The sequence below is a fragment of the Anabrus simplex genome, chromosome 2, assembly GCF_040414725.1.
Source record: "Anabrus simplex isolate iqAnaSimp1 chromosome 2, ASM4041472v1, whole genome shotgun sequence".
In the NCBI taxonomy this organism is placed as follows: Eukaryota; Metazoa; Arthropoda; class Insecta; order Orthoptera; family Tettigoniidae; genus Anabrus; species Anabrus simplex.
This window is the reverse complement of record NC_090266.1, coordinates 576,447,580-576,467,821: the sequence shown is the minus strand read 5'-3', so window position 1 is coordinate 576,467,821 and position 20,242 is coordinate 576,447,580. Positions and strand designations below refer to the sequence as shown.

The following is a 20,242-nucleotide window of genomic DNA, read 5'->3' as shown; positions in this document are numbered from 1 at the left end:
CAGTATTAGAGGTTAATTGGAAATCCACTGAAGGTGAAGGAAAATAACGGCCCAGTGTTCGCACTTGCGATCGTTGATATTTTACAAAAAGGAAGGAAGGAAGGAAGGAAGGAAGGAAGGAAGGAAGGAAGGAAGAGAAATAATGTTCCTTATATTACTCGAGTCATAAGCCTACCATGAGATGGAAGTGAGAGAAACTGTAAGTACCTACAGTACATTGGGAACACTGAAAGTGTTATACTCACAGTAAAGAAAATGATACAAAGGTTAGGAGTCACTGTATGGCATTGTAGCTCGCTCCTCAACAATGCAACCTCAGTTCCATTCCTGGACAATTCATAACAGAGTTCTTCACAAATAAGTAAAAATTTCATCGATTAATGAACTCCGGATAGCTTACGCCGCGATGCGAGTAAAGTGTGTAATCGAAAATTTAGCATCGCAGCATCGTCACGTCGTATACTCATAATGATATGACCCACAACTACATTCTGCGTCCAGTGGGAAGAGCATTAGCCTCAATAGTCTTCTAAGCACTGTCTAACCAAAGGGCTGTCGGGTTATTCTACACTGCAATGCTAAGCACTCCACAGGAAACTTCACTGGGTCAAATATCACTTGCGTCAGGACAAAAGTAATTTTATTTCAAAAGAACGACCGCAGCGGAAACAGCTTCCCACTTCAGACGGACTGTAATTGTTTAGGCTACGGCTTCACATATTCCTGCGCGGGAAAAACGGTATGCTTTACGATAAAACATCTCATTTGTTTAAACGCTGGGGCTGGGAAGCGCTCTACCACCTCTCATACTCTCCATATTTAAATCCCGGTGACAGAGGTACTTCAGTCAATCATTTGAAACATCGACAGCGGAATGCGAATACACACTGAAGATGTATTCAGGTATGCAGAGTACGTGCAAGAGAAACGTGCTCAAGTTCTACGCATCTGCTCCTTACTTCTGTTTGTGTTTTCAGGCTGAATGTTGTTTAATACTGAATAATTATGCGACATAACAGCGAAAAGTACACTTTAAGACTTGGATTACATTTTTTTCGGACAAGGGCGGTGATCTGCAATATACAGCGTGTCCTTGAATCGCCGTCCACTTTGTTCGATCGTTGTTCACACATAAGTGGGGTAGGGTGGGACTATTTGAATCATCGGCTTATTTGGATCACAATAAGCATTTTTTCCACTGCGCACTCAGGAAGTGCATGTCAGGAGTCATTGCGAGCCAGAACTGTGTGGGTTGGGGTCTGACATCAAGCACGAGTTAACTATACCAATTCATCTACCACCATAATCCATCAATACTAGCATCAATAAGCTGAGGTAGGATACAGTTGTTGGTAATATATCTTGATGTAATGTTGGAGATGTAATATTTAAGACATTGTGTCCACTCTCTTGAGAATAACTTGGTGCCTTGATTTTAGGCACGGGAACCGGGCCTAGCACGCCACCCACCATGACAACTAGAACGTTCTTTTGGGAACAATAAGAACTGTTAACATTTTGATTCAGTATTTTTCAATGGGATTTTTGTTCCGTATGGAAATATCGGTTTCTTTTACTTTATTCTTTAATGCTAAGAAAGACTAACAAGACAATTTCTCGTATAACATGTTCTTAAGTGAGATTAAATTCATCCATCTGTAAGTGTTTATCTGGAAATGTCTTGGAAAAACAGTAATTATGCTTGTTACGCATCACTTACGTTTAGATAACATTCCTTAACACCGCCCGCATAAAGAATACAATATACACTAGTATCGAAAAGTTAAGCATCATCATTAAACGAGGCCGTACCGCCTGATAGGAATGTCAGACGGATTGCTGAACAAACGGAAGCTGACTCACACACCATACGTCACACAACTTGTCCAAAAAACCACTGCCAGAAAGGTTTTGATAGCTAAGGTACACCTTTGACAACAACTAACAAAACTTGGCAATGTCTTCCACAACATAACATGCTGTTAAGAGGGTGAATGGTTACCCCTAACGGCCACACATGCTTCGCAGCGACGTGGCATGCTGTCTATCAGATGGTTCAAGAACTCTTGTGGCAGTCGATCCCATTCCTCCGAAAGGGCAATGTGAAGGTCTTGGAGGGTCCACGGTGGAGGTTGACGGGAAGCAGTTCGCCTCCCCAATGCATCCCAGGCATGTTCTATAGGATTCGGATCTGCAGATCTCGCTGGCCAGTTCATTTGACGAATGGCTTCCCCAGCCAGAAATTCATCCACCAGAGCAGCGCGGTGCGGTCGGGCATTATCGTCTATTAAGAGGAAGTCTGGAACAACCGTACCTCTGGAGAGTCGAACATGTGGTCTCAGTACTTCATCCCTGTATCTCTGAGCGTTAACAGCGATCCTCGGACCACCCATGAAGATGTGCAGGTTCGTACGGCCATTCAACATGATGCCGCTCCCCATCATGACGCCACCACCTCCACAATGGTCCCGTTCCACGATGTTCCTGTGGTTGTATCGGCTACCCAGTTCTCTCCAGATTAATGTGCGACGGAAATCGTTCTGCAGACTGAAGCGGGGTTCATCTATGAAGAGCACATGCCTCCATTCATTCATGGTCCAGTTTCGATGTTGAAGGCTCCACAGTAAGCGGGCCCATCTCTGTGCTGGAGTGAGCGGCACGCACAACGCTGGATGTCGGGCAAACCGCCCTGCTATTCTGAGCCTCCGGTACACAGTTTGCTGGGAAACGCCAACCCCTGAGACGGCTGCAAGCTCCACCGACGATTGTCCAGAAGGTGCACTCCGATTTCGTAGGGCGGTTGAGGCCAGATATCGGTCCTGCTGTTGGGTGGTTACCCTTGGTCGACCTGGCACTGGCATACGACTAACATATCCTGTGTCTCAAAATCGCCCCGAAAGCCTGGAAATGACACTTTGTGGCACATTCAAGGATGCGGCGACTTCAGTCCGTGTCTGGCCTGCTTCCAGGCGGCCAAGTGTTCAACCCTGCAAGACGGGGTCCAAATGGCATAGTTGTGCCATTATGTTGTCACTTTCACCACAAGACTACACACCGCACACTATAACAATGTAAATACGACTGAGGGAAAATGGGGCGCAGGCACTGGCTGTGTTTACCTTGCAGTTACGCCGCTAATCAAAGAAGGGAACACTCTTTTCCAATACAGAGCGAACCCGTAAGGTTGGTAGGTGCATATGTGGTGCGACTTGCGGTCTATTTCCTGTTGTCCTGCTTCCTCGTAACCTATGCTTAACTTTTGGACACTAGTGTATTAATTATTTGTACCTCTTATTGTTTCTCACATGATGAGGACATGATCTCAATGAGCTATCTGAAGCAATATAAAATCCAGGAACGTCAACCCCTCCTACTGATGAAGCCAGTACATCTACAAACAAGAATAGTCCCACTGCACGCCCCTGTGTTACATTGCACCCCTCCAATTAGGAAGGTTTTCAGATAGAATTAGGTCTAAGTCATTATTAAAATTCAGCGTGTAGGTTCTGCATGATGCTGTACATGGAGTCAGAATCATTCAAGATAGGCGACTGGATATGTTTTGAGATGTGTGAATTTGTTACCGTGGAGCTGGTGTTGGAGCTGGTGAACGAAAGCAGTTTACTTGCGGAAAAATTGTTTAGTTATCTGGAAACAGCAGTAAAACTCTTAAGTGAAGAAACATATTTTTCAGCGTATTTATGTTACTAGTTTTACGCACATAAGGTGCTAAAAATTGGGTGATCCATGTAGTTCCATCTGTGATCCTATTTAGCCCACAATATTGTAAAAGTGAGCTTTTACAGTAAGTGTAATTTTATATTTTTGCTTGTAAATAAATCGACCTTTCGCGCTAATTATTGCATCATTTGTTGCCGTCCCGGGCTCGGCAGGGAATTATTTAGATAACTTAGTTTCACAAATAAATATCTGGATGAGGAACATCGGAAATCAATCCCGAGATTCGAAATCCCATCTTCCCTACTTTCACTGTCACAACGGCTAAGCTCAAGAGCATGCGCGTCAATGGACTGTTCGGAATAAAGTGGGCATTCAGTTTAAATTCCTGAAAGTAGGGTGCTCTATAATGTGAGAGGAATACACTATACTACTGAAATGAGAAAAATGTTTGTCCCCTATTCAAAAACATAATATTAATAAAACTGATAGAGTACAAGAAATCAATGTACACGAGAAAATGCCATATTATCAACATCCTTTATGTCCATATCAGTCCCTTTAACGTCTGAATGTCATTTGGCATTCTCAAATCATCTTATTAACGCGCACCTATGATAATCACACGTCATACTGAATAAGGATAAGGACTTATCCCTTTACTTATTATCGGAACCCGATGGTATTGGTTACAGTAATGCATAAACCAAACACATAATTATATACATATAGATTAAATTTCTCGTGAAGCAAGCACTATACTTTATGGACATCGTGGTTTTGAGGTATTGCATAAGAGACAGTTGCGCACACTTCATTAAATATGTAAATCATGCCGCCGCTTACGGCACATAAAGTTTACTTGATTTCATTAATTATATATTACATTACGCCTCTACGTGTTTCTCTGGGGAACGATCTTAGCCTAGTATATTACAAAGCGAACCCATACAACGTTAGTATCCTGTAAATCACCTCGAAACATCATAGAACAATACGGATACATGAATATAAACACACGAAGAATGAGCAATTGCCTGGAAACATATCGACTTACAATATACTTCACACACATAAATGCATCTGAAACTGAGGCCCTTTCAGGTCTCCTAGTGTTGATCCAGGGTCGTCGATACCATCCGGTATCGAACCCGTGTTCGTAGGGCTTCGAGGTGAGAATCTGAAAACCCCATTCCGACTTCATTTGAATACAAAATGGGCGGACAACTTCATCTATCGAATCATAGAATCTATAACGCTGGTGGTAATATATTGTTGGCATGTGAATACTCAGTACATTGTTAAAGTGAGGTGGACTTCCTATGTGAACATCACAAGCATTGAGAGACGAAAGGAACCACTGCAGGGGCTTGGCATTCCCTTCCATCTCGAGGGCCATAAATCTCTCTCTAAGTGGTAGTCTGTCACCGTCAGCTGGGAGAATACTTTCACTCTGTTCTCCGAACATATGTGCGAAATTCTCTTCGCAATTCTTTTGCCCCTTTTCAGGCGAATAATTATTCATAGCTACAAAATATAATTTTATCAATGTTTCAAATATGTTCAGCCCTATTCACTTCATGATTAATATTTTCATTAGCATTCTTAAATACGTCATCTTTAAACATTGCCACACATTCCGTATCACCCGTCCCTTCACACGTGTATCTCAATCACACATTACTTAATGATTTAATGATTGCCGTTATTTTTATGTGAGCGTCAGTTGTTCAATTATACATCACTCCATGGCTAATCTAGCACTTTATATTAGTTCGATTAGCGTTTTCCACTACTGCACCTGCCTTAATTCTGGCCAATAATTATTAGTAGAATATAGTCAGCATCTCACTACGTCCGAGCGATTATCAAAAGTTTTACCCGCTCTTTAAATATTATTCACGTGAACCGCTACTGATTTTAACATTCTGCGACCCCTTAATATGTGAATGTGGGAGTTACGGACAACTATCTTCGCACACCACAATCATTATTTTACACTAAAAGGTCTGATTACGTTATACGTGTATTAGTCTAACACGGTACAGACATCTGTCTAACACTTAGTAGATTAATAACACACAATATTCTTCAGTAGCATTGAATCACAATAACTAAGCACAATGGTTCACAATCACCGATGGAGTTTCACAACGAACGTGTGAAGACTGTGGTAGAGTAGATCAGAATGGATACTAAGGCTGGTTGGCGATTTCTTTTTAGAGAATCCTGCTCGCTGGTTGGAGAGAGGGCAGGCCCCACCCACAAGCAAAAAATCGCTCCGTTAACAATAATCTCTCATAGTCGTGTGAATAGTCATTTTGTAGCCCTTGAATTCTAGTTTACACTGATCTAATTTGATGTAAATGGCATCACTGAATCTCTAGTAATCTTGCAAGCTTCCTCTTGAGAATTTGCGCGCCAGCCACTTTCAGCCGGGGATCCCTCGCTTCCGTCTGGCTACGGGCGATCAAAATCTTGTTTCGATTAGGCACATCTGTCTAAGGTGCGTCATTACCGATACATCCATTAGGTAGTGTATCCTCTGATATCATTAAATAGTATAAATTACGCTGATTCCAATGAGTCCTTGCTCGTTAATTTCACACGCTTGTATTAAAAGTTTTATTATTATTATTATTATTATTACGAGCCTGATTTGTGAGTTGGCACTCATGAATATACAGGGAAATCACTGAGAATCTCCAGTTCTTAGATTAAAACACTGTAAAAACAGACTCCACCTTCTGACCTAGATGCTCTCTGCGCTTGGCTTGCTATTTCCTTCTCTCTTGTCAAATAGATAGTGTGATTTCAAGGTTCCGCTGCAATGAGCTCTCTCTCTCTCTCTCTGTACGCGTAAATAGACCTGCACCCTCCCAGCTAACGCAACGCCGCTCGTATCCCAGACTGGGCGAAAAATGATTATTACGACTTAGGACCTCATTGACATGCCTATATGCATGGTAGTGAACGGTTACACTATGTACTAGCAAACTTTCTCGCTCTTTGTACGTCTGTTATTTCCGGGATTTTCTTTTTCTTCTTCTCCTTTTCCCTTCGACTTCTTCTTCTTCCTACTGCCATTTATCAATTACCTTGGGTCGGCACTTTATATGGATTTAGCCCAGTTTTATGGCCGGATGCCTTTCCTGATACTAACAATAAATAGAGGGATGTTTTGCAGTATTGCATGTTCTTGTGGTGGTTGGTAATGTATTGTATGTAAATGAGACCCTGAGGTAGTGGAATTAACCAGACAAAATTAAAATCCTCTACCCAGCCATGAATCGAACCCGGGACTTTATGGACAGAAGGCCATTGCGCTGACCATTGAGCCAAGGACCCGGGCTTGTTACATTTTATGAATAGCCCATGATGTCTTCAAACCATTCAGCTTTTAATCCTGTACAGAAAAGCTCTATCTGAAAACAGGGTGACGCAAAGATAGTTTCATCAGCAACTCCTTACGAGAAAATGTATATTTTTTTAATTATTACTTTTACAATTTGCTTTACGTCGCGCCGAAACAGATTGGACTTACGGCGTCAGGAAACAACTCAGATAATTTGTAGTGAGGTTTCCTTCAAGGGATTTGCGCAGAGACTGCAGTTCGTGCAGGATTGAGTAAGTTCAGGCATGACATTCGAAGATTGAACAAGTGAATTAACTTCCACTCAATTACAGGCAGACATCAAATGTTTTATGAACATAGTCCATCTCTTGTTCTGAAAGGGAAACCTTAATGACTCATTTTTTTATAATGGGAAGTCGTAAAATTTAAAATATTTTTTCAGAACATGTTAATAAATAATTAAATTTATAAGATACCCAATACTAGTGCCGGGTACGCAACTATGATCGACAAATGGTGTAGCCTTCTAGTTCTCTCGTAGAGTGTACTTACCTCCTCTTTATGAAGCTGTGTTACGAGAATAATAAATAATGTAGTCCCTGTGGACGAATCAGATGTCCCTTTCTTTCCATGTCGGTATGTGAGAAGATTCCATTAAACAAGTATTCTATATAGTATTGTCTTTATAATGGTATGAAATTGAAGTTCTATATTTAAGAGATTGTTGATCATGTTTCTGCCGAAAGATTAGTGTCGGGAAAATAAAACATATTCATTATTTAATGTAATGAGGACTGTTGAACAAGGGAAGCTGATATTGCGGTAGGGCATATCTCCTATTATGTTATTTTCCTAAGAATTAAAGGAAAATGTAAAAACACTTATTATATTTGTTTCCCGATATCTCATGGAACGCCCCATGCAAGTCGGCATGCAACCACTGTTCGTAACTGTTAGTCTATTATCTCCTCCATAATTCAAGCCGTAAATACATTCTTTTCTTGGTTTAATGGTACATCATCACGGCACCCTTTACGGAAATCGTTCAATAAGCAAGGTAAAAACAACGCAACGTAAATACGGAAGATGCAATACTGTAAGCGGGAACATAGGATCAATCGATGTTGTAGTTTCAGTGAGCCAAAATTAAGGCTTATAAATTCTATAAAATAGAAAATAGTACTAAATAGGGAAGTACACTGGAAATATAGGAATGTTGGCAACCATATAACTTATGCAACGTTATTTTGATTTAGATTCTCATAAGAGGCTTCGAACATTTTTTATAATCCACTCCCTAGTTATGGGAGAGTGCTAGAGGCAGTTTTTCAGTAAGATACACCCCATGTTTGTAAGTTATTTATTTTAACCAAGAATGAAACTACATAAAATTATATTTGACACAGGGAACTGCTCCATTATTTTCAGGAATGAACGTGGAAAAGTCTGGAAAGATATTCAATACTAGTGCCGAGATACGCAACTATGATCATCAAATAATGTAGCCTTCTAGTTCTATCGTGGAGCGTACTTACCTCCTCGTTATGAAGCTGTATTACGAGAAAAATAAATAATATGTGCCCTGTGGACGAATCAAGTGTCCTCTTGATTCAATGTCGGTATATGAGAAGACTCCATAAAACAAGTTTGCACTTCAAACTAATCAAACTAAAAATGAAGGAAGCACTTCATTGCACGTGCAGTGTTCGAGAAGTGCAATTGGTGTATTTCTTAGCGATGAATCAGACGAGCTTTTCCCTTCGTTGTACCTTGACTGTAGTATAGGTTTAACTGGAAGTTATGAATTTGTATTTTTACTGTAAAATGAATCCGGCAAATTTTCTGTCAGCCACTAGTATGTACCTGAAGTGTTTTGAAATCACAGTAGTTTTCAAGATGTTCAAGATAAATTTGCCAACCTTTACTTTGACAAAATTCATTAAGTGGAAGTAAGCTGCAATAAGTATTGAATGCAATATGTTAATTATTTATTTAAAATTTTGGATAAGGTGAGTTTTGCACTGGATAGACTCAGATATTGAACGGATTATACCATGACTTGTATCTTCCACAGGTATTCACGCTCGGGAGTGGATTACTGTAGCAACTGTCACATATATCCTTAACGAGTTACTAACCAGTCAGGATCCAGCCATACGGAACATAGCTGAGAATTTCGACTGGTACATCTTTCCCAGCACCAACCCCGATGGCTACGAGTACACCCACACAACGGTAAGACGAAAATGTTCAAGTTAGAGGGAATCAAATTCAGAAGGCAGATTTTTCATTGAATGGTTATACATGTTCTTACATATTCCACAATACCCCTTCTGCTTCATTGAATCGTTGTTGCTGTTGCCACTCCTTCATACAATTACTTTAGCCTATTATGGTCGACATCCATGTGCATTGTCTATATCAATATAATGCTATTTGTTGAAAGTCCCTTCAATTGCTGTAGCTTTTAAGACACTCCAGGGTGTTGGAATTTTGTTCTGCAAGAGTATCTTGACGTGCAGGGAGCCATCGACATAGAGATTTAGCATTTAATTACCCTCAAATAACAATGTACTCAACCGCTATCTAGGGAGCGGAGGGACACCGATTAAGTTTACTGCGCCACTAAGGTCAACGGATGTTTGCACTGATGTATTTAAGGGGACCCAGTAGGGTGAAATTCGGCAAAAACGGAATTTTTACTTTTTCATTCCATAAAAATCTAGAGGCTTTCTTCTTTCATTAGAGCTATCATTCATGGTCATATCTTAATTATAAGTGCTTTGTATTGCGTTTCCAAGACAACACTGCATGGGCGCGGTAACTTTATCTGCCGGGAGATCTCGTTGTTGACAACGACATTACACGTTTCCTTGGCTCCCTCCTTATATTCACGCCCAGTGGTGGTATATGTGTGTAGATGTAACATAATGGGTATTTGTGACATTTTCTAGCCTATACATGAGATCAGTTTTTAGAGATCTAGCAGAGCCACAACTTCTTGAAAAGTGCCTTCATGGACAAACCCAGAACCCCAACGAGAGTGTTAATAATTTTATTTGGACCCGAATTCCCAAGAGAGGTTTTGTAGAGGTCAATACCTTGCATTTTGGAGTGTACGATGCAAATACTACATATAATGAAGTGTAAAACCTTAGGAAAATTGGGAATCTCTCCAGGGTATCACATGATAACAAGTATGAAGAAAATCGATTGTGAACGGAAAAGGAAGACTGAAGGTGCAGAAAAGGACTGTAAAAAACTGTCAAGACAAACTAAGAGAGTTGTGAGAAGAAGACTAGTGGATAAGATGCAAGACAACCCAGATGATCCACCATATGGGGCAGGATTACATTGAAAAACTTTGAAGGCTTGTTTCTGCAAGTTCACATTTTTCTGAACAAAAGGAACATTTTCTCAAAGCCTATTTAGTATACAACCTTCAAACTTTCAGATATTACATAAAGTCATAATATACACACTTTAACACAACGTTTTTGGAGAGAAGTGTTTAGTACAGAAACAAGGGGCTAAAAAGTGAGCGATTTTTTCCAAAAAATGTTGCACTGAATAGAAAAATTAAAAATGGACGAATATCTCTAATGAATAAACCCCTGTGTTAAAACACGCAAGAAGGTATAAAGAAATCATGAGAAAAAACGAAGCCTTTAGTATGAACCGTTTCTGAGATAAAAGTACCTAAAAACAGTAAATTTAACATTATAGATATAGACCCTACCGGGTCCCCTTAAAACTAAACGGGGAAGAATTGGGAAGGAAGTTGCCTATATTAATATATGAGTATAATGCCCATCCCAGCTGTTTATGCTCTTAATAGATGTTTGAATGTTGTCCCTGGGGTAATCAACAGTTGAAGGAAGGAATGAGGGGCGAGACAGTAAAAACGTGGGATATTCCACAATTTAAGGGGACAGCTACATATTTAGCTGTAATTTAAAACCACAAATATTGTAACATTTTCAAAAGCATTGTGTAGCCAGTTTTCCTCTTTTTTGACCAAGTGTACTTTTACTGAACTAATAACAAAAATGCAATCATCTTCATTGTACAATTTATTTTCCGGTCTGTGGATTGATGACCCTTCATCCTTGATATATACTGAACGTCTTCTTGCATAGTTCACAAAATGCCTTGTGGACGTTACTTAAATCACGAGATAAGTGTGACGTGTTGGTTTCCCACTTCGCATTATATGCACATACGCGTTTAGTTTTCACTTTTGCCTTCTAGGGTTTAAATGAAGGCTTTCTTTTTTGTTGTGATGAAGCAGAAGTACTCTCAACACTGTCCGATGTCCAATCCAATTCAAAAATCACATAAATAAAAAGAACTCCAGTTAATACAACACGTCTATATTGATATGCTTCGTGCTACAGAATGGCCACACCCACCATTCCACAGACTACCCGTAACTTGGAGTCGGTATGTACATGCGGAACGCTTCTCGAAAGATGCTATAATGTGTTTCTTTGCACATTCAAAGATCATACTGTTTTTTGCTTTACGTTGTACCGTACCCGTCTTCATAATATCCCGGGCTAGTCGCGGCAGGGATGTGTTTACCGTTCGAAAAAATTAATTTGGGCAAAACTAAATTCAAAATTCGTCATGAGCAATATACCAAAGGTACATGACAGGAATTCGGGTACATAGACTACATGAATAAGACAGAGAAATGGGGGTACAATGGATTTATTAAAGACATGAACCCATTCACTTACGACATGAAAAAAAAAAAATATATATGTAACAACACTAAGCATGTTGGCCACATAAAATCAAAGTAAAATATGTGCCCCGCACATGCCCATATTAAACACAAAATTTATACACTAGGGACTCGGCCCTACAAAGAAAATCACGACTTCGGATTGACTTCGGATGAACACATTTTAATTTAAGTCGACGCAAGCTTCGCTTCAATGTCATAATTCCCTTATAGGATGCGCTTTGGAAAGTGCCTATACATGACCGCGGTAAATATTTAAACACACTAGTAAGCGATCTAAACTATACATATTTACATATCAATAACAAAATCAATTCAATTCAGCCCTGAGCTGCAACTTATGATTACACAGATTCTAAATATGTAGCCGCCCACATAGCAATTGGATGGCATCGAGGCCAGCGACCATCTAATTGGCTACCGAGCCAATAAAACACACAGAAAAAGTTAACCTAAAGCAACGCTGATCACATTGACACATATACGAAGGAAACACAACAAATACAAGCAAACAATCAGCCATCATCATCACACCCATGCCATCGATCAAACCAGACAGGCAAGAGAACATATGTAAATACAGTAGGAGTGTGGAACCTGTAAAATAACAAAATGAAATATGTATAAATGCTCCACATGTAGTCAGCGGGATCCTCCTCAGCGGGCAGGTACATGGGTTACGACCATAAGTCAGACGCAAGGGCAATCCCTTAAGGATCACTTTCACTGTCGCAAACAGCCGTTACCTGTAACTTCCTAATTGTCTTCGAAGATACACGCATAACGGTCTGACAAGCCTTTAACAACATGGTCTTGGGGTGGTACACCTGACTTCTCAAGACACGGGGTGCGTATACCTGCAAACTCTCTTACGAAGACAAGGCTAAATTCACAACACTCGCAGCTCTGTTACTGCTTTCTGCATAAAATGACCCGCGATCTCAATTCGCAGATTAGAGACCAACACACATCAACAAGGGCTTAGCCTTTTTTTCATTTGAATACAGACATCGCATACAATAAATCTCGAGACCAACTCGGGCCTTACACTCGGCAGTATATGGGTTCTCGCCCTCCTCATATCATGAATACGGCAATTCCAGCCTCCTTCAAATGTCTCAATATAGCATCCCCTAAAATATACATCAACTCCCTTGTGAATTCTCACGGCTTGCATAACCAGCCCCAGGTTAAACATTCCTCCATCTATACGTGCACATCTGGCATCTTATTCGGCCATTCAGCTGTTCTATAAGGCCGTCAGTCATGCTTTCCCTGAATAGTAATGTCCCTAATTACACAACGTTGAATTTCCGCGACTTTGCTTCCGGATATCACATCTGAAATTCCCATGCATGAATAAAAAGAATATATGATAAAACTACAACTGTAATCTGATCTCCCATACATCATCACCGGCGTATAGCCTCTGTAAATGACGATCAGAGCTTGCACACTGACCACATAATAGAATACACTGAAAAACATAAAACAACACCCCTATAACGACACTGGCATACCCTCAAACCCACCTAAACTAACAAAAAAAAGGAAAATAAAGGCATGCATCAGCCCAGGACGTATTTACTGTAAATTGAATTGGGAAACCACTGTGCCATCTGGCTGACAATTAACTTTAAATTATTTATACACATATGATCTAAACTAGTGTGCAACTATTACCCAGGCATGCTAAAAAATGACAAAGAGCTTATCTTGCCCCGGCTTGATCACCCATGACGCTTACATGGCCACTGGCATCCACGCGAACTTAGGCCATGGTCATCTCAGTCTTCAGGATGTGGGAAGTCACTCCATCGATGCTCGGCGCGGGCTCCATAGCGCTGATTGATGCGGCTCTTGTAAACAGTTGAATTAGGTACCGTTTCTTCGCCGCTAGTCACACACGTATGTAAGATCACGTCCTTAATGCTTGGCCGTTAATTGGCGACGGCCTGAGAGCGAAAATTAGTTCGTTCCACTCACCATTAATATTTAAGAGCACCTAGGCCCGGACGCAATCAGTTCTTGGCGCGGTCATGCAACATACGATTACGAAAGTTCCCGCGATCGCGCTAGCGTAATATTATTGTGTTTATGCAAATATTGACGTGAGTTATCAGCCGGATTTTATGCGGCACTGGAAACACCGTTCGTTACCGTCCTGATAGCGTCAGACAAATACGCCACTTCCACACTTGGCGCCACTTACACGGCCGTTACAGATAGATGTTTATACTGATCACTCCCAGATCGAATTAACATACTGCACATACATGGTGCCACAGTTAAACAGTAAGAAATGGTAATTATCTCGCACGCATCCCATTGGCTCAGTTCTCAAACATCAGAACAAAGTGTCCTCCGGTGAATATAGTCTCGGCGTGCGAGCGACCAACCGGCGCGAAATTCAGACAGAGAATGAGGAGACGCTTCCTTATTACTAGCAGTTATAAAGACTCTTGGAGTTTATTCAAAGGCCGGAATTCTCTTGTGAAGAATAGAAAGTCTGTTGAGCGGACGGTTTAGTTTGAATGAGAATCCGTTGATAATGCGAAATAACATCCAAGCCTTAAGTAGGCACCAAATATAATCTCAGGCATCAGAAAAATTACACTTGTCCATCTGGACAAATTAGAACTGTGGAATATCGGCGAAATGACAGATTATTATCATGAATGAAACTGTTTCAAAGATGTAATTAGAGGGTTGGTTATCCTGCCATCGCGGTTCGGCAGTTCGCAGAGTCCTTGTACTAGCTCGTGATTTGGCGGATTTCGAAACTGGCTGGACAAAGAGTACTGCGGCGCTTTCCAGCAACCACGTTCAAATTTAAGCAAAACTCGTTGTCTGAAGCCATCTACTGGCCGCTCCCCTTATGCTAGCGTGGTCAGGTATCTAACCGTCTTCGAAACAGACTCCCACACAAAGCCATGTTAAGCAATAAGTCCACAGTGTTGTATCATGATTAAAATTTCCTAATGAAGCATATGATGATATGATTATTTCAGAAACCAGTCAAGCGCCAAGTCTGTCATTTTTGGGAAAATGAAAAAAACTGTCTAGCAACAGACAAAATGTTATGGTAGGGGATTTAATATTTTAGCTTCAAAGTATTATACCATTTAATACTTTCTATCTAAGGAAAACTATTTTGCGCTTATTAACTTTCCTAAAAAAATCCGAAACATTTTCCACTTAACTGGTTTCTGATATAAACGAGTGTTGCAAACATATTTTTGTGGGATAATTCTTGAATTTCGAAAGGATTTTGTCATAAACACCATATTTGTGGAAACAGAAATTATTTGACTAGGTGTAGACTACAAATATAATTATTAAAAGGATGCAATCAGCAATGCCTCCTTATTATGACAAGAGGTAATTAATCCTCATTAACAAACTCCACACCATGTTCTGTCCCTGTAGTAGGCCATTGTAAAATGCTGTCCTAAAACTGTTCATATCCTATCATGTAAGGTTTTAAGGCATTTAGGTCACGTATCTTCTTGATATTGATGGGCACATAAAACAATCAATAACAAAGAATAATGTAGGGCTCAGACCAGGTATTTCCTTTCCTGTGCAAGATAACCTTTTCCTTTTATCCTGGCATTTCGAATGATATTACGCATGTGAGTTTGCTTGTCTACCACTCCTCGTTTCCTTTTTGATACAGGTTCGTCTTCTGAACATTCAGACATAAGCTATCACTAATTATAAAACACTGCACTAAACAAAAGAAACACTTTTTCAATCAGTTGTTCAGAAAACTACGAACATGCGATTCCAGAAACACAAAAATGACAATATAAACAGCTGAACAGCTGACTGTTCTGGATTCAGAACAGCAGCGCCAACCGGCAAGGTGCGGCACATCACAAAATGTACCAGCAGCTTACTGCAGAAACCAGCCAAGTGATGTCACTTAACTGGTTTCTGAACTAAATACGAAATTCAACGTAACGCCTAACCATTATAGGAGGATGTTTCTTGACTGGTCTCAGCACCAAAATGTGCGTATACCCTCCTAGTAACATATTCTGCAATTAACTCATTTTTTTCATTTTTTGGCACTTGACTGCTTTCTGAAATAGTCTATTCAATTAAGGTACAGGCCCCACATTTGACTGGTGTGAACATGGGAAACCACGGAAAACCATCTTCATGGCTGCCGACAGTGGGGTTCGAACCCACTCTCTCCAGAATACTGGATACTGGCCTCACTTAAGCTACTGCAGCTATCGAGCTTGGTCATACTGTTTTAAACGACCACGCTATGTTTAGTTGAAGCTGGATGGAAGAACAGTTGCGTATTGTGAACATTCGTACCCATGACAATAACACGAAGATTCGTTCAGATAGGAAACGAAACAACTGGGGGACAAATGACGTACCGTGCAGGACATTAAGAACGTACTTTAAAATGCGGAATGGTTTGTCACCCTAGCTGTCCGCCGGAATACTTTAACGTGCGGCATGGATCTGTTTAACTTAAACACCCTTAAATGCACCGAATTGAGCCGAGATTGGAATTTCTTTCCTGGAATGAAGGATAGCGACATGTGGCCTATGCTGCTTAAGTGGGAGATTGTCAGGCAAATGACTAAGCCTATGTTAGAATCCTTTTAAAAAGATTGTTTTAAGTTGCATCGACACATATAGGTCTTACGGCGATGATGGGAAGGAAAAAGGGCTAGGAGTAAGAAGGAAACGTCCGTGGCCTTAATTAAGGTACAGCCCCAGCATTTGCCTGGAGTAAAAGTGGGAAACCATGGAAAACCATCGTCAGAGCTGCCGACAATGGGGTTCGAACTCACTATATTGAACCCTTGAACTTACCATTCCATCGTTGGTCGGCCGCGGCTGCTACAGTAGAACAATATAGAACTCTTAAATCATGGGTCGTTGTGGGAATAAATTCGGTCACGATCTTAACCAAACGATGGGGTTCAGAAGAGAGCCTAACTACTTGAAATGAGGAGCAAATATGTGCTTACTAACTTTTATTAAAATCGAAATGACACGACAACATTATTATTTTAATATAACTCCTTGAATTAAAAAAAATATAAATTATTTATTACTGAATGTTTTAAACGCAGTCACATTGCATAGCGTTGATTTATTTCTTACAATATCGAAGAGTTGCTTCGGAGAAAGTAATACATTAGTGGACAACGAAACTGAAAAACTGAAAAAGGAAAGACCTGAAAACCGGGCACCTATTACTCCAAACGAGAACTGAGAGTTAATCCACACGATCCGTGGAAAATCTCACTTTCAACAAGTAGAACGCCTGATTTCCTCTCAATTAAGGTTATCCACCAGTCGAATACCCTTTACGGATACGGAACACCCACCGAATGGACCCTTAATCGAACCAAATTGACTATCAGTTGCTTTGGATTGGTTGCGAAATATTACGGGAAAGCATGGTGTTCACTACGAGTTAACAGCATCATTCACAATTGAAATAAAATTCCACCATGTATTTGTCATTCATGACACCCTTAAGTGATAAGGTAATCGCGATGCTAAATGTGCATCACCCAAACAGCTGTTCGGAAGGAACCAACAACAACATGATCCGCGAGGATCTTACGTTTCGTCGTTCTAAAGGAACAAAACTGCGAAATGCAGGAAACGCTTATTCATCACGCATTTAGAAGAAATGCCAAACACTGAAGTTGATTAAAAAGTGGTAAATCACTTGAAAAGTATTATTATCAAACCGATTTTCAGGTTAGAAATGGTTTTGTTACGCTTACTAAAATTACCAGTCCACATTGAAAAATACTACTTTAAGGAATTCTTTCCTTTGAAAAACAATGACTACCATTACAGATCCATCTACTTATTGTTTGTCCCAACACTACCTATAAAGTGATTACTTAATCGAATTCAACTACGAATAAAATGAAAGTACGACAAAGATTGAAAATAAAATAATATTACTGGCTGACGAATCGAAACCGCATTCGCAACTCAAGTCTCACACTAATACACTGAGTGTCAATATGCACACTATCAAAACGAAACGGACGTCAGAACGACAAAACAATTAAGTCCGTAAAATAAAATAACATATCGAAGTCATTAAAACTCAACACGCATGGAGAATTACAGTAAAATATTTAATCTCCATCAGATCGATATCCAATATTTGGGCAACCCTCATTCGCCGATAGCGGCCCCGTTATCTTAGGGAACACCTTCCATCTGTTGGAGCTACGCACTAGTTGGCCTCATTATTACCAATCTAACCCTCTTCATATTTCAAATTTTACTGTAGGTGCTACCTTCGCCCAGGTCACTTCGCAAAAACAAAAGAAACATCTAATCTGAGACTTGAGTATGTACAGCTGACATCCCAGACCTATCGTCGGGCTCACTTAAAATCTGTACATCCTAACACTAATCTCCATGTACACGATACCTTCCAAATTCTATCGTCGGGCGTGAACTAGGACGTCTCATCATCAGTAACTCCAAGGATAACATGTGACGTCCTAAATCTATGGTCGGGCGTAAAAATGGGTCGTACTACGCATTCCCTAGCATATCAGGCGAACTAACAATTTCAAACCAACTCTGACATTTCAATACACATGGAACCACGTCTCTTACTATTAAACGAATGCAAGTCGGAAAATGCAGTAAGTCTCCATCTCGTTACAATACGTGAACTCGAAAATAAATATACGTGACGAACAATTCTCCAACTCAAACACAATCTCAGCCTGTGCAGTGAAGTTTTTAGGGAAGCAATGATAATTCCCAACACACGTCTACCATTTAGTGGATGTATTCAAAATAATAATCATCACTACCGCATTAGAAACTCTCAAATCGCCTACCGTCAATTCCAAATATTTATATCCATGACATATCCAGTGAAACGAAATTCAATACAACACCAACCATGTATTCTAAATGCTCTTTTATCCTTGAGGTCACATTATCTTAATATTCATACGGGCTTTACGTAACTAGTCACCTGACTTTTACTACCAAGATTTTTAACCTTTACTAGAGTCGTTTTGACTTGGGATTTTACTAGAAATCTACGGTGCCTCACACAGTAGTCGTCTCAAATTTCGGATTGGTAGCGGAATACTCTACAGCCTGTCACAATACAGCCTGTTTCCCAAATACTTCCTCGGCAAACATAGCCCGTCTCAAACTCATTCTCCTCGCCTTATCCCAGCGGTATCACTTAAAATCCAGGCTTCTTTCACCTTCAATATTCCTACCCCTCTCATCTCCACATATATAAATTCTTCGCTCTCAATCCATTTTTCTTATATTTCCAAGACCCTTTTCATATTTCAATCCTCTGGTGAAAACAACACCCATTATAAAATACACCTCTTTACTTTACTGTTACTACACTTTCGGACCTCAAGAATCCAAGAACACACCGCGATTTTCTGTATCATTGATATACACGATGTCCCAAAATTTTACTTCCCATGAATAAATGTAACTCTATCGAATTTCACTGAAATTTTCTAAATGCCTGCGATCCTTGTAAAATATCCTGGTTAAATGCACTTTTAACATAGAAAAATTTCTTTATCCCGCGGTAGACATTATTATTATTATTGTTATTATTACTATTATTATTATTATTATTATTATTATTATTATTATTATTATTATTATTATTATTATTATTATTATTGACAAACATTTCTGAATTCACCTGACATTTGAAATTAAGACATTCGCCACGACTATTTTACCATTATAGCTTTCCTAATTTTCCTCACTTTGGACGATATCTCATAGAACATTAACACCAGATTTAAACGTCGCATTTTACAGTTTCTTGACGTGAAATTTACAAACTAAAATTTTCATACGCTGACCAAAATTATAACACTTTTCGCCTGATAATTACAAATATCAACCCGACAATCATCTTGAAAAATTTGTTGGGACAGACAATAAAATCTAGCTACAACATAATACAAATATAGACAGACCTGCAAAATGGCGTCATCCTCAGTACTCTGGCTACATTGTCGCCAGATGACCTCGTGCTTTTGGCCGTACATTTGTACAAATAGCATCTTCTTCTCCAACATATCAATCTTACAAACACTGCCTTTTTCACTCGATATTAAATTACAACACAAATCACGCACTTTCCTCGTTATAATTTGTACCACGAACCTCCCTCGTTCTGCAGTCAACTGCGACTGTCTGCCTTCTTCCCAGAGTTGTCTCCTTCTGTCACCCACAACACAACAGGTGTTCAACAGATAACGAAATCAGAACTACTCTGACTAGCTTCCCAACTCTCTTACCACTTTCAAACGCACATGGGGTGATACAATAAAATCTGCTGTGTACTTTAACAGACGCCTATACTTTCACAGTTTGTCGGCAAAAGTTCAGAAATTTTCTGTCACCTTCCATTTCTAACCGAATGTGTGGACCTCAGCCACGAA

At 39.9% G+C, this 20,242-nt stretch overlaps 1 protein-coding gene across 1 annotated transcript in view; it reads left to right on the top strand.

The window, feature by feature from the left end:
* The window catches only part of LOC136862932 (zinc carboxypeptidase), a 170,681-nt gene that overhangs the window by 105,357 nt on the left and 45,082 nt on the right, over positions 1–20,242 (top strand). Inside the window, exon 6 of the mRNA XM_067139221.2 lies at positions 9,108–9,268. Coding sequence (XP_066995322.2) covers positions 9,108–9,268 — 161 coding nt within the window. The remainder of the gene's footprint in view (positions 1–9,107; positions 9,269–20,242) is intronic.